General features: G+C 41.8%; 1 protein-coding gene across 15 annotated transcripts in view; it reads right to left on the reverse strand.

The window, feature by feature from the left end:
* Nucleotides 1-2534: 2534 nt before the first annotated feature.
* The window catches only part of mast4 (microtubule associated serine/threonine kinase family member 4), a 102287-nt gene continuing 88621 nt past the window's right edge, over nt 2535-16200 (reverse strand). For 14 of the 15 annotated variants that reach the window (XM_051412103.1, XM_051412101.1, XM_051412100.1 and 11 more), the window contains 9 exons: nt 15397-15506; nt 14573-14694; nt 13549-13763; nt 12584-12784; nt 11896-12122; nt 10765-10887; nt 10126-10262; nt 8976-9160; nt 2535-8860 (listed from right to left, as the gene is read on the reverse strand). In XM_051412103.1, the coding sequence (XP_051268063.1) occupies nt 5139-8860; nt 8976-9160; nt 10126-10262; nt 10765-10887; nt 11896-12122; nt 12584-12784; nt 13549-13763; nt 14573-14694; nt 15397-15506 (5042 nt within the window). In that variant the 3' untranslated portion in view covers nt 2535-5138. The remainder of the gene's footprint in view (nt 8861-8975; nt 9161-10125; nt 10263-10764; nt 10888-11895; nt 12123-12583; nt 12785-13548; nt 13764-14572; nt 14695-15396; nt 15507-16200) is intronic. The other variant, XM_051412102.1, reaches the window with a different exon arrangement.

A 16200-nucleotide genomic window follows, 5' to 3' on the forward strand; every position in this document is an offset into this window, starting at 1 on the left:
CTGCTGTGCTTAATAAGTACAGCCTCACAGCACCCCTAGTGTGGCTGTGTAGTTGTCTCTACAGTGCACATGTGTATTTGTGTGTACACATATGCACTCCCCCCCTTTTAACTACACACCCTATATCGATAACAATACACACAGTTGGTCACGTCATTAGTATTGATCAGGCTTTCTAAAATGGATTACAAACCAGGCAGCCTCCCCTCTCTGGAAGCAGCCAGATGGACAAAGAAGATACATTTTATTATCCTGACAATCCAGCAAACAGAATACTATTTGTTTTATTATTAAGTGGAATTACAAGGGAATGATTGAAGAAGGACACTTTGCACGTGCCATGTTTTATATACCAAAGACAGCCTGTCAGAGGAAGGCAGAGAGGGGCCGGTTGGTATTTTGATATACAATACATATATCGGGAACAGGATTAACATATTGTACATTGCAGCGTTGAAGACAGAGGCCTACAGCTGCGATGAAACATGAGAGGCATTTCTTTTTGCGGGGAGGAAATTGCTCCCTGCTGGAAAACAACTCAAAGTTGAAGCTCACAGCCAATTAATGATAATAAATGAGTAACCACAATGTTCTTTCTTTGCCTGCGTTGGTTTCCTGCTGCTGTAACAACCCCCCCTCTCTCCACACAGTTAACCCCATTCCCAAACCCTAAGAGGATTTTTTTCCCCCCATTCAGTCCACTATTCAGCAGTTTTGCTTCGTAATCAGTCTGCAGGGATGCTGATCCATCTGTATCATTAATAATGTAATCACATGTGAAATGACAGTTACTGAGCATGAACAGGGACTTATCCTCGGTGGGAGGATAAAGGCCTACTGTGGATTTCTCTGAGGATCATCTGATCAAACTAAGAGATTTGTTTCAACATAAAGCACCTGTATCATCATTCATACATGTATTATGACATGAAGTCTACCCATGCTGCGTGTTACAGTTTGCAGTCAGTAATCTGTATAAAAGTGACACTAAATATGCAGCTTTATCAGATTCATTTTAATCTCGAGAGGACTTCCGTACACTACACCACATTAGTCCTCTGTATATGTACTGAAAAGACGTTGCACAACAGAAAACCCGCACTGATCAGTTACTGCCGGAGCAAACAGATGGAAGGACACTGCCCCCTGTTGGTACTACACTGCACACCATGGTCTCTTTGTGCATCACTGTATGTAAACTGACATTTGGAAGACAAGAGGATGGCTCTTTTTTGTACTTCACTTCCACAGGTGCAAAATCAATTTGATATAACTTTAAGATACGTTGTCTGCTAGGAATCTCAGACTGGCTCAGACTTCAGTGGAATATCAAACCTTACACCTAAAGACTATAGCAGAGGCTTTCAAAGTGGGAGGCGGGCCACCCCAGGGGGGCTCCAAGCAGATTTAAGGGAGACTCAGTGATTGGAAGTGGGAAAAATATATTAGTTATTACATTAGTTATCAGAAAAGATTAAAGAGATAGTTGAGTGATACAGTTTTAGGAGTAGTTCTTCCTATTTTCCCAGAGTCGGACACTAATAAATGCCAGAGGACAGACTGGTTTTAGTTATGTCAAAAAGAAATATTAGGCTATCTTGGCTCCATTGTTGAGTGTCTACTGGGTCAAATAACATAATTATGAACTGAATGCGGGTGAAAGGGCATCTTTTTCCAAACTTTGTCTGAGGGGATGCCCACAGTCTCAGACTTGGAAAAACCCTTGTGATACTGAAGCTTGGGGACAATGGGACTGTTATTAATTCAATCATTTTTAGGGTTCCTGGGAATCAACATCACTGAGAACCTGTCATGGTCATCTCCAACTGTATTACTCTTAAGAAAGCAGAATTCCCGTTCCATGTTCTTGTTAACTTTTACAGAGGAGCCACTGAAAGCATCCTGACTGGGGATGTGCATGGCCCAGGACAGGACTCTGTACCACAGCCACAGCTGGTTCAACCTGCTGCCATCTGGAAAGAGGTACAGCAGCTTCTGCTACCATAAAGCTTCTTCCCTCAGGCTGTGAGACTTCTTAATTCATCCTCAGCACTCCATTATGTAAAACAGGTTTTTATTTTTTATCATTATCTATATATGATATACATTATATATATATATATATATATATATATATATATATATATATATATACACACACATTTATATATAAGAGTATGCAACCCTGCGTTATGAATGACAAATAACCTTGTATCCTTGTAAGTCTTTGGGTGATGCTTTATTTTACAGGTATGTAATGTAAGTAAGTAGTAATTTCCCTGGAAGTTTCCTGAGAAGAATATAAGCAAAAGAGGAATGACAAAACTGCTCCATTTGCCAGGTTGGATTCCCCTTGAAATCAATGAAATAAGGTGATTTTTGTCGACAAGGTTCGTTTCCTTTTAGGGAATTTATGAAAATGTGTTATTGAGAAATTATGGACTTATGGAAAATAATTTATATTCTCAGCAATTTAATGACAACACTGTCAATCTATACAGACCACACTGTGTATCAAAAGAGGAATGAAAGGGTTCATTTATAATTCCATTTTATTTTCAGTATTACGCAACATTAGAAGTATAAATATCTGTTTTAATATACAACATCTATGACATCCATAGAGCTTTCCTTGGGCAAAATACAAAACTGAAAACACTTTTATTGCACATATTCTAAAAGACAAACCATTTTTTAAGCAAGTTCATCTAAGACTAGTTTTGCACAGAGGAAGAAAAAAAACAAAAACTGAAAAGACAAGCAGACAAAGAAGAACCTGACATGAAAAGACATTGATTACTGCACAGACAAATGTTCTTATTAAACATCCTGGTGGCAAGGGAGCAAAGTCTCACACTACTATAAACAACATCTGTGACACAGAACAGATTTGGCAAATCAACAATATACAAAATATACATCCATGATGCTTTGTAAACAAACATTGAATGTGCTTTGAGGATTTAAATGTCAGTCGTCACACGAAAGAAAAAAAAAAAAACATGTTCAATTGTTCGAATAAAATTCAGTGATTCATTTAAATCTGAAGTCAGGGCATGTGGGGGAATTCAGAAACCATCTTCAGTTCTAATTCTACTCTTCTTCTCACTGTTTGAACTGAATATTGGCAAACATTAAGGTGCATTTGTTCTCTCGCAATACATTAGCGATACATTTACAATATCTAATGCGAGTAAACATCAGATTCTTTTAACATTAAAATCTCTGCAATCAATCTCATGTGTTTCAGTTTCATTCTCAGATACAGTATGCCGTTTAGATAAACTATATTCTGTGTCATGTTAAATGAAGTCTTTTCTTTTATGACTCGTCAACATAGAGTATATGTAGTAGACAGGATTTTCACATAGCCAGCACAACGGAGCGAATACTGCATTACATACTTAGTGTCCTAGGCTACTTTCTGTTTGTCCTTTAGGGTTTGCAATTTAAAGGCATCTACAGTATATAAACACGTTTGTGTGTGTGTGTGTGTGTGTGTGTGTGTGTGTGAGTGTGAGAGTGTGTGAGTAAATTGCAGAAAGTGAATGCTGATATATGACAGCCTATATGTATAGTACCAAGTATTTGCACATTAACATCAAATGTATGTTGTGGACGCGAACTATGCTATGCAAATAATCAGGATTCCACATAGAAAATCTGCAGCTTTGAGTCAGCTGTTGCTCGTTATGAAGAGTCCTTTAAGATCCAAACACTCACACGTGACTTGAACGACACTGAGACCGAAGCCTGACATCGAAATCCTTCGAAACCCTGACAGTAACGCATGTCTGTGGAGTTGCATGTGATTCACTGTCCGCGTCCTGCTCATGCGATTGACCTCGTGACCCTCTGCACAGACACGGACGTAGCCGGGAGAGGATGCCCAAAAGCCTTCAGAAATCTACCGCAGTAATTACTGGCTGAACAGAACTGCTGGTTCGTCTCATTAATCAAACACAGTATTTCATAATTTACACAATCATCACTCTTCAAACCGTAGTCAGCCAGCGAACACATCATCGACAATAAAGACATTCTTGGGAGACGCTGACAGCCCCTCACAGTTTTGTTATATAATGCTACATTTTTAGAAATAGCCCAGTTACCCCCTCATGCCTTTTCTTTTCTTCAAGTTAATTTTGTGAAAACATGTGAAAGGTCACGAAGAAGAGGACGCCTTTTTCGACGGGATACATCACGGTAGCTTACTTCAGACCACAGAGTTATCGAGCAGAACGTGATACTCTAATATTGAGCATACAAACAAACAAAATCTATACATATAATACAAACGACAATCATGTAAGCCCATGTATCCCAGTTTTACAGTGTTATCATTTTTACACCCTATTGCATAAAAATCAAAAATATATGTACAGATGTCAGAGGAATGTGAACAAACACCACACCTTGCTAAGAACAGCAAGTTTTATTTCCCATAATCCTAAAGCCCCTTCCCTTAATCTATGATTTCTAGAACCGTGAGATGATTCCATTTTTTTTTTTTTGTTGCTGTTGTAAAGTTTTAATTGAAACGCACAGGACACAGTGCGTTCCTTCTGTGTACCACTGCACAAAACCCAACATAAAAAAAGAATCTGATTATAGTGAAGAGAAACAATCGTGATACAGCCGTTCAAACTGCTGAGCAACGAATCGTGTGGTCTACTGCATTAAAAGACATCAGGTCCTCCGAGTCTATAAGTAAGAGTGCAATTCAAAATCTTTTATGGCACTGACTCTACAGTACATTACAACCTTTGTAAGGCTACTTACCCTATTGATCCCCCCCCCGACATACTGATTGCACAAAAGCGATACACAGAAACTTCCACACATTCACTTTAAAAGAAAAAACACTAACTTCAGAAAATACCAGAAATGATCAGCAAATGATTGCCTACATTCAGACCTAGAAACATGTACGTGTTGTCATATGTCAACTTATTTACCACACACACAAACAAACAAACACACACACATACGCACACACCTCTCTATCAGCATGTAACAGCTTGCCCGGTCCTCAAACAAAAACAAAAAAAAGAAGGCATGATGATGTTTGCACAAACCTTTTCTAACATTTTATTACATTTGGATTCTCTGAAGCGATGATGTCGGCTGTTATTTTTTTACTTTTTGTTACCAGAACTGCGTGGTGACTCCTTCTGCTGCTTGCTCCTGCCAGTGTCTTTGTCTGAACTGTCTTTCGGCGCAGAAGGAGCAGCTCTGGATGCGTCTCTTTTCGTGTTCTTCTGTGCAGACGTGACCTCTTGAACAGTTTCTTTTTTCTTCCTCTCAGCCGGCTCCTTCTTGCTGGAGGACAGCAGTTTGTCAGGGGTGGTGTTTCTGGTATCGGGGCCCTTGTGACTGTCCGGTTTGAGCGTTTCAGACTTGGGGCTTTCCTTGGATACCTTGACTAGAGTCTCTTGGGGTGCACAGCTGGAGGTTCTGCCACCACCGCTTGAATGAGTTTCCTTTTTCGCAGCGGGTTTCGGCAGCACCGGGGCTTGATCGGGCTGTGAGGGAACATCTGACGGCAGCTGATGTTGAGGTGCAGTAAGAGGTGAAGCAGTGTGTTTTGGTTTGGAGTCATGGTGGTTTTTAATGACTGGGGCTTGGTTTTTGGGAGAGGGGTCTTTATGTTTGGCATCAGGACTTTGTTTAGTAACTGGTGCTGGAGCTACAGAAGTCTTCAGGGTTGACGATGAAGAGACGGTTTTAGGAGGGAGAGATTTGGTGCTTTCTTTCACTATGTGAGCTGAGGTTGCTACAGAGCTTTTGGGCTGGGTCTCTCTTTGCTTCACATCAGCGAGAGTGGGAGAGTGCGTCAGCTGCACCGGCTCCTCCCGCTTTACGTCGGCGGATGGCAATGAGGCGTCTTTCCGTTTGGAGTCATGGGTTACTTGAATGTTTGAAGTTGAGAGCGTAGATTCTTTAGACAGATCTCTCTGTTTTGAATTTGGACTGGCCTTAAGTACTGGGACAGGAAGAGATGTACTGTGAGATTTCACTTCAAGTGTTTTTGTCTCCTTCTCTGTCTTCACAGCGGTGTGTGCTACAGGTTGTGGGTCAGGCCTCGACTTGCTTTTGGGACTCAGAACATTGTCATTTGCAGTTGCTGAAGCTGAACCTTTCTGTTTTGCTGAAGGAACCACAGCGTTTTCTTTCACACTGATAACAGGGTCTTCTTTTTTAGAGGTGCGATATTCTGAATCAGGTGGTTTGTGTTGTGCTTTTTCAGCTGGATTGTTTTTTGATAGCTGCTCTGAATCTTTCACATTCTTAATCTTTGGTGATATGGGATCCTCTTTTTTTTGCAGCGATATGCTACTACTCTCTATTGCACCAACAGACACAGTTTTATCCTTTTTATTTACACTCAGTGGGACTTCTGTAACGTTATTTAACAAGGTGACAGGTTTTAGTGTAGACACTTCTCTCTTCTGCTCCACTTTTGCAGCTGTGACACATGTGTTAACTTCCTTCTTAGAGCCTGAGCTGCCTGCATCAGCAAGCACTTTCACAGCTGATCGGTTAGATTGTAAACTGTCCTTATTAACAGATCTTTCTGAGCAGTCCTGACCAGCGGATTTTAAACTGCAGGTTTTATATTCATGTGCAGAAGCAGATGCTGATGTTTTGATAGAAACCTGCGGTTCCGTATTTGAAGAACAGATGTTCGCCGGCTGCTGTTTTGAAAGCACATTCTCTGGAGCGCGTACAGATGCAGAGTTGTTCTGTACCTTAGAAACAGAGGTCATGTTTGAGTTCTGTGCAGTAGCTGTGTTTTTCTCACAGCTCTGACGCTGACCTGTATCCAAACCACAGTTTATATTCTGCCTCAGTGACACGGGTAATGGCCCACTGGCAGCTGGAGCCGGAGTCTCCACAGTTTTTATGTCTACCTCCAGCTTTGCTGCAGTCAAAGAGACTACTGTCTTGGAGCTGTCAGCATTTTGTGATGTAGCGTGTGGTGTGACTTCCTGCTGCTCCACTTCATCCTCCTGATCTTCGTTGCTGACTTCCCGTATGGAGGGTGTTTTTCCACAGGAGGAGAAGTGGGAGCTGTGTCGAGGGGCTCTATGTTCATGAGCCAGTGAAGGACTGGCTTTCATGCCAGTCCTGCTTTCTTGCTTAACAGCAAAGGTTGAGGCCTCCACTTTGCTGGTTTGAGCCTTTAATGATTCACCATGTCTATCCTGCGTTTTCTCACCACTAGTGCTGATTTTCACCTCTGTGGCAGCATTATTTGATTGGTCTTTGGAGGCAACTATGCTGTTTAGAGAAGAAATAGCTTCAGGGCTCGCGGAACAAGTCAGGGGGCTCTTCATCTTGTCTGTGGTTTTCAGTTGGGGGATGGTTATCTGTCTCTCAGTAGGGGTCTGGAGCCAAATTGGAGGACTCACAGAGACAGTGTCGCTTGTGTTCTCTGCCATCTTAGATAAACAGGTTTCTGTTTTGGAGACTCTGGGCCCTGAGAGCAGACCAATATCCAGAGTTCCCTCCAGAGGTCTGAGAGAGGAGACATGACGTCCTTCCAGTTTATATTCAGATGACGTCTTTCGAAGTGAAGACTCTGCAGAAGAGATGAGCTGCAGTTTTTCCACAGCGCTCCCTTCTCTGCCGGAGAAAAGCTTGGGGGCCAGACCTTCGGGGCTGGAGTGAACACTTCCCAGTCCTGCCTTCATGTGGTCATGAGACATGGCCGTGTCCAGCTGGAGGCTCTTAGACCTGGTGGAGCCAAAGTGCAGGTTCTCGTGGATGCCGGAAGAGCACCGACACATGCAGTCTTCTCGTTCTTCAAATGACAGCCGCTTCCTGGTGAACTCAATGTTGGGAGCTTTGAAGTCCAATCTGTCTGGCTTCATGTTATCTTTACCCTGTCTGGAGTGCTGCCACTCTGGGTGACTAGAGCAGAGAGTTGATCTGAGTCCCCCCTCACTTTCCCCGCTGCCACCAGGCGTTTCAGCGATGCCCTCAGAGACACGTGTGGTGAGTTTCTTATACAGCACATCTTTAAGGGTTGTGCTGGCAGCTTTGGCCTCCAGAGGGCCAGAGTCTGGGCTGCTTTTGTTTTGGCTTCTGGCCAGAAAACTGTCATCCCTGTCATCAGCACACAGGGAGGATGAATCAGGTTCACGCAGGGCATCTTGCTTCTGTAGAGACTCCCTCCTCTCTGACCAGTCCTGTCTCTTCACAACCATCTTGGACTTCAGCTTTTCCTTGTCGAGCTCCTCAACAGACTCCTGCCGGCCCATCTTGCGACCGACGGGTCGCTTTAAGCAGCCCTGTTCAACAGGCCGTACACGGGTGATTGACGGGGGCTCGCAGGCCATTTCTTCCACACTCTGCAAGACGGTGTAATCCCCAGTCCTCAGTTCCTCATCCTGCACCTCCTCTTGGGTCACTTCCAGGCTGTGTTTTCTGGGACACAGGTGCTTCTTATCTCCTGTGTAAGAGGGGGAAAGCTTCTCCTCAGACTGGACACGTTTCAGGAGGGGTGAGCGAGGTGGCTCAGCACTTTTGGGGCGCACAATATGACGTACAATTGTTGGTGGGGAATGTATCTTGGCTGGGAAGGCTTGTGTCGTCTTGGAAATGGCAACAGAGTGGCCACTAAGAAGGGGAGAGGGTGAGCGCTGGGGAGATGTTGGCTGGGGGGTAGGTGAAGGTGTGCGAGCCAAAGGAGAAAGGGGAATGCTACCGGCAGACTTGCGCCTCCCTTGACGAAGCCTTTGACCTGGCAGCTTGGGGCCGAGGCCGTGGAGAGTGCTGGGACGGATGTGGCCTGAGCCTGCGGGGGAGTTTGGAGCACTGGAGCTGGGGGAGCTACTCTGGGAGGAGTTGCCACCTGGAAGTTAAAAGGACAGAGAAAAATATTTAAAATATAGTACATGAAATGAAAATAAACAGTAAAATGTCTGACCAACAATTGAGCTATCATCAAAATGAGTTAAAATCTCCACCTGACTGGGTGAAATCTGGTGTGGGGCGGAAGGCGGCGGTAGGGGAACGAGGGGAGAGACTGTGGGTAGGGGAGCCAGGGAGACTCTCACCAGATGACAGGGAGTGGTTCAGAGAGGAGAAACTGCGGCTTGTATGCAGGAGAGGAGAGGGCTGCATGGCAAAACGCCTGAAAAGGGAGCGTCGCCTGGAAAAAAGCAAAGTGAGACAAAGAAAAAAGAAATCAGTCCAGACTCCACTGAAATACTCCGTTTTTAGAAGCATTTATAAAAACAATCACCGCTACAGACAATAATTACTAAAAAAGATAGTAGATAGTACAACTGTGTAATATAAATTACCTTTAATTATTCAAAACTACAAAGGCAGGAACTGAAAATGTGGGTCTTTACCACAGTTAACATGTTCCTTATATTTTGTTTTTGTATGTATTTTTTACTCTATCACTTACACAAAAAAAGCAAACAGAAAAGTAAAAAAAATCTTTAAAAAGAAAAATAGAAGGTAAGCACATAAAGAGTGGATTTAGATTAATTCATGGGCCTAAGACTAATAAGAAGGTTGCATTTTGCATTTCTGTATTATCACATTATTTTGCAAATTTCCACAATAAATGTTTTTAGATGCAAAGTAACCCATTGATCCTGCAGACTAATCACTCCCATATGTTCAAATATTCCCCGTGTGTTAGCTATCTGCCCCCTAGAGGCCGATAGGAAACATAGTATAATGTCTACACGCTTGAAATCAGATGATTCACTCACCTCTTTTTCTGCAGCTTTACTGAACTGTGCACAGTAGTCAGTTTAACACAAATTACACAAATAATCAGCATTTCAAACAGAACAATGCTCACAGTTGTTTTCTGCTTTGTGTCAGTTCTTACAGTCATAAGTAAGAGCACAGGAACTCTTACCTCTGGCTCCATACTGTCCAGACTGACTGAACTGCTCCACAGTTGTGCCATTTTCGCACTTTTATCACTTTCTTATCATTTTCCACAATATATGGTGTGCAGCAAACAAACACATACATATATTTAGGACATTGAGGATTAAATCCACACCCTCTCATACAATTTTAAACATGGAAAAGAAGAAAAAAATCCTTTACTGAGTGAATGAAATAAAACGTTTAGAAGACGGTTTGTACCTTTCTGGTGTCCTCTCCTTCTTGGGCTTTTTGGCACATCTGACCATCTTGCTCCTGTAGCTGTTCCTCCTCGCTGGACCAGTTTTTATTGAAGTATTTTCAAAGGGGGTTGTGGAGATGGCCACTTTGCTACCACTCTGAAAAGGAAGGACAAAACTTTTAGAGGACATCTTTTATCCAGAATAATGTTTCTCCTACATTCCTACTTAATTTGCACTCAGGAGTAGATCAGTGTTAAGATTCTGTGTGGTATACTAGCCTAATATGTTTTGCTTCAGTTTAATATATTTTTGATATACTTTTGTGTATGCATTTTTTGCACAACCTAACTGGAGCACATCTGGACATTGTTAACAGAGTTACTGATCGGGCAGTCAGGCTTACAGTATCTGAAATGGAAACATCGACTCAGCAGGTTTACCTCACAAGAATTTGATTAGCTGTTTTTTTTGTTGATAATTGGTCCTCAAGTTAATTTATGTTTGGTAATTCAATTAATCTTTAATATATTACAAAATTACATTTTCCAAACACCATGAAGAATATCATTATGAACCTGAGCTGTTGTACATTTTGAAAAGAAAAATCATTAAAAACTGAAGCGCTGCAGTTTAAAGATAAACGCACACTCTCATTTACCTTGAGCAGGAGCTCCACCACTTCAGTGTGGACCAGACCGTGAACTGCTTCTCCATTCACATGAGTGATGAGGTCTCCAGCTTTGAGTCCTGCTTTATGTGCAGGTCCACCTTCTTCTACGTTCTGATTACCAGACAGAAAAGACGTTTATTATTATCATCATCATCTATTTTTTTCTTTTCAGCCTGTTAGAAGTTTTAAGAGTGCTTTCACACCTGTCAGTTGAATTATTTGGTAACAAACTAAGAGCTGTAAACATTAAGTCGTATGGACTGACGGGTGACTAATTGATTGTACAGTTTTGGCACCTGTCATCCTACATTAAGCAAATGCACCAGAAAAAAAAAGAACACAAAAGAGGCGTTTTCTGTCATACTATTACAGGAACAGTCACTGTGCGGTTGTTGCATTTCACTCACTTTTAATTCGGGAACTTCTAAAATGAACAGAGTAGGACACAAGCTCAACACACCTCTGTTTTAACTCCTTTTCACTTTCTGAATGATTACAATCCCCCAAACTCTCATGTAATTGCATACAAAACAACGTTGTACAAACATAAGCTGTACATGGATGAATTAAGCTTTTGCATCACCTATCACCTATCTACGATTGTAAAACCCTGTGGTTGGTCTGCCCCTTGAGAGACCCTCCCATTTAATTTGGTCTCTGTTTGGTAGTCTAGTCCACTGGTTTCCAACCTGGGAGTTTCCAACAATTTCTCCTTTGATTTTTCTCAGCATTTCATTCATTTCTGTGAGAAATCTAAGCACATTTTTTATTAAATTATTATTCAAAATGTAAATGGTGAAGACCCGATCACAAGCTATATTTACAGAGCCTTCAACTCTCTGCTAAACAGCCTCGGTGGCTTCATTATCAGTTGTTCTGTTATTGTTAAGCATTAAATATGACACCAAATATCCATAAATTATGTCTCTTAGTCAGGGGTTGTATGTTTACTCAATGATAGAAAAGAAGTCCCTTAAGGAAAAAGGTTGACTGACAGCTTTCACACCGTCCCAAATGAACCCAACTAAAAGAGCAAATGAACCAGTTTGTTTGAACGACACCAAACAGATTAAGTGTGAAAGCACCCTTACAGTTTATTGATTACACTTGAGTCCTTACCCAGACCATGTGGTAGACAGTGTAGATGTCACCATCACAAGCGTACACCCGGATTGCCCTCAGCGTGAAGCCAAACTTCTTCCCTGAGCTGTGGATGATGACAGGCTGCCGCGGGTTGGCGTTGCAGAGGGAGGAGTCTCTGCTTGGAGAGGAGTCTCTTGAGGAAGGGTCTGAGGAGAGGGAGTAGGGAGACAGGGGGCTGGCCAGTGGAGACACCCCGAAGATATCTGGAAAAATAAGAGATAATCACCACCTGAGCAGACTCTTATTTAATCAATCAGACTCTGACTGGCCCTGGAGTGAGTAGTGAGGTGCTGCTATAAAGCTCATGAGCCTGGTTCATTCTGCTCCTGCTGTGGGTGAAACTAATGGGATTTTCTCTCCCAGCAGTGAAGACCTCTTGCTCCTGCCCTGCCTGCTTACTTTCCTTGTTAGCGCCTTGTACTCGGCTACTTGCCCGCAGCCACTCTGTAAAATGGAACTCACAGCAGGTGTCATGCTGGGCCAATTTCGCACAGATCCATAGTGTGCTTTCATCTCTTTCACATTATTTGCCCAAAGTCTGTTGCTCTTCTTGGGATTCTTGACACGTTATTGCTCTGGCATGCTTCAACCTTCAACAAAGTGCTTGAGATTGCATTTTTCAGTCAGCGTTTGCATTTCTTTCTGCATGTGTTCTTCGACTTACCCCCAGGGATCATAAGGGACAGGGCGCCAGTTGAGACCGACTTTGGGACTTTTGCCACAGCTCCGGTCTTCTCCATGGCACTCTCAGGCCGCAGAGAGTTGGTCTGAGGGCCCTGGTCTGCGGATGTGTGACTGGTACTGTCAGGGCTCTCCAACCCCTCACCTCTGGGTGTCAATTGGTCCAGATGTTCTGAGAAACTTCCTAATCATTACAAAAGATGGAGCATAGATTTAGGCACACAACTATACTTTTCATGTCGCAGTGGTTGCGGCTGTGGAAGCATCCTGATGTATAAATGACTTTCACTTATTAAATGTATCACTTACAGATATACTTTTTACATTCCTAATACAAAAATTTTATATTTTGAGAAATATGATTGTTTGCTTTCTTGCCAAGAGTTAGATGAGACAAATGGTTATGTAGAAAAAAACGGTGCTTCAGGGATGATATTTTAATAAAATGTAAAGCTTTACAGGCATTGTTTGCTTTGACTGTGGGCAGCATTGTTTTAAGGGTTAGTCTTGGCGTCCATTGACTTATGAATGTGGAGCTTACCAAAGAGGCAGAAGTTTGATGGAATCATCATCATCACCATCAGACTACAGCTTAATATTTACCATGGGGATATAATCTTCTCATCTAACTCTCAGCAAGAAAGTGAATAAGCCTCAAACTTTAAATAGTGGTTAGTGGGCTTGTAGCCTGACTAAAAAATATTCAAAATACAACAGTAACAGACTGAGCTAAAAACAAGAAAGAACACTCCAAAAAATTATTTCCAAACATCATCAAGACAGATTAAAGTAAAATTAAACTACTGCCAGCTGCCAGAGTGTTTTGTTGGTGTAGGATGGATACTGTAGTTTCATTGTTTCAGGGAGCTTACAACTGATTGATTTCTGAAAATGAAAACCAAGCACTTGTATTATACATTTGTTTACTATGCAGTTCCTATTTCGTACCAGAGAGCGTGGCTCCACTGTGGGTGCTGCCTGGAGTGGTAGCGTCAGGCTCATCCTGCGGGAGCTCTCCGATTGAGAAGGAGGTCTTGCTGGGGTCACCGAGGCCTGAGGTCTCGTCTCCTTCACTCTCTGCTGAGATGGCAAACTTTGGTAACAAGTTGGGGCGAGGGCCCTGATTCACACTGTCTGTGTCTATCGAGTGGGACAGCGATGGCCTGGTTGAAGGAGAGAACAGATTCTCATGAAATGTACAGATTCATTCAATTTTGGTGGTGACTATTACCATTTAATGCTACTTCATTCATTTGACTAATTTTGTAGAGAAATATTGCACTTTTAACTCCACTATATTTGACAGCTATAGTTACTACTTTTAAACTGTATTATATATACTATATACCTTTATACCTGTTTAAGATCAAACCAAACAAACTAATGTTTTGGCTTGTGACCCCTGAACAAAAAATATGTGTGTAGTTGGGGCCCTTTATCACATTTCAGATGTCTATTAGTCGTTAGTAGATTCAGTAAAAGTAAAACTAAACTTCTCCTGAGATGGTATGGCCCCCAGAATTAAAATTATTTATTACTCTACAAAAAAACAAACATAGGAGAAAGGGTCTAAAGTCTGTGTAGCAGAACTTAGTTTTTGGAGAGGCCCGACTACATACCTAACTTTATGACCAGCTATAACATTAAAAGGCAATCTAATAATGTCACAATCAGGTGACAAAACCTCTGTAAGTAGATTTGAATGCAGCACTGTATTATCTCTACATTAAGATTATTGGTACTTTGACTCAAGTAAATTATCTAAACCACCACTGAATTTGTAGTATAAAAAAAGATTACATTTCTTTTGCAGTTTCTGTCTGTAAATAAAAAGGTCTTTTCATCTTGTGTTTAATACTCTAATGTTCTGAACTGTATATTTGATCTACTGCTACATACTGTATTATTTTTATGAGCACAGGTTTAATGAACTCAAGTTGTAATTCCGATTCAAGGATGGAGGCAAACATACATTTCAGCAAAGTCTGGCGTCCAGCTGAGAGAGTCAACAGTCAGTGGGCTCTCACTCTTCTTCCCCTCCGTCTCTCCCTTCTCCTCCAGGTGCCCACGGGACAAATCCAGGCTGCTGTAAACCTGACAACCACACAGAAACAATGATTCACTTCAGTGCATGCAGGCTATAAATGCAAAGTTATGTTTCATATGCAGATGTTTCAAAACAAACACTCTCAGGCTCAGAATAAGCTACAAAGATTGATCAATACATGTAAAGTATTCTATAGCAAGGCACAAGTCATTGTGACCTCAAAAGGTACACACCCGGGTTTTTAACATCTACAATTAAGAGACAGAGCAGAAACACTGCAGTCTAAGCTAATGCAGACTTCATCAAGTCTTACAAGGATGGAGTTTAGGTGCAGCTGAGGAAAAGGTTCAGTGTCAGCTCAACACTTGCTCTGAGACGCCCTGCTGCTTTCTGAGACGCTGTATTGCTTTGTTTTTGATGTGAGAAGGGAGCATACTGCAATGCAGCACAACAATGACTCCCAGCTTGTATGACTGTATTGTGTGTATTGTGTTCCACATCTGATTTGCAAGCGGAAAATATATGCAAAGCCGAAATCTACGTTTAATACTGTAGGGGTAAAGGGAGAGCAGTGAAGGGATGTACATTTCCATATATAAATACCAACTGCTCATGTTTTCTTTCCCATGAGAAAAGGAGCAGGACAGATGAGGGCATCAACTCATTTACATTACTAACATGTCTGGCAGTAATGATGATGCATGTGTTAGTGTTAGTTCTAAATTTACTGGGGGAGGTTAAGGACACACCTTAGAGAATCTGTGAGAACAGGACGAGAACTGCCGCAGCTCCACATTGAAGTCTTCATCATTCGTATCCTCTTCCTCTGTCTCCAGGTGATGGTATCTCTCAGAGCGGGCTGGGGATGATGAGAGGTTTAGATTTCAGTTGTTTTTTTTTTTTTTTTATTGGTTAATGTAACATTCATATTTACTTATGTTATGGCCAACTGTTTTAATTATTTTATTTCTGAGAAATCATGTTTTGGTAGACGAGCCATGATACCATAATACCCATGAGCCTCGGCTGCTGCTGCTATGGAGACCAATCAGAGGAAATATTTTTGTCTATACAAAACAAGGCATTGCTGAATTCATCCAAAATTGACCCAGTGAATTAATTTAACCTTGGTATTCAGTTTTTTGAACACAGACATTTTTAGCTTTCTCCCACCCAAGGCTCCCGCACTTTCTTAAACATCAAATTCAAGGACCTTTCAAGGACTTTCCAGGTCCAATATCCTCAAATTCAAAGACCCAACCAAGCATAGTTTGAGACAAGGATCAACATTAATTACTGTTACAGTACTGAGAACTTTCATAATGAGAACTAGCAGGCTTTACAGAAGCTCATACACAGTTAAATAGAGAGAGAGAGGCTGGAATGTATGAACACTTATTATGTGAAATGTTCTATGAGGAGTTTTTGGTTATGAAACAGTCTCAGTTTAATACTGGTGCCTCTATATGACCTACATAAACAAACAACACCATCAGTGAGAAGCGAGAAACAAGGTGACAGAAACAGTACTCCCTTTGTCCACAGGGGGCGCC

The sequence above is a fragment of the Dicentrarchus labrax genome, unplaced genomic scaffold (genome assembly GCF_905237075.1).
Source record: "Dicentrarchus labrax unplaced genomic scaffold, dlabrax2021, whole genome shotgun sequence".
Lineage (NCBI taxonomy): Eukaryota > Metazoa > Chordata > Actinopteri > Moronidae > Dicentrarchus > Dicentrarchus labrax.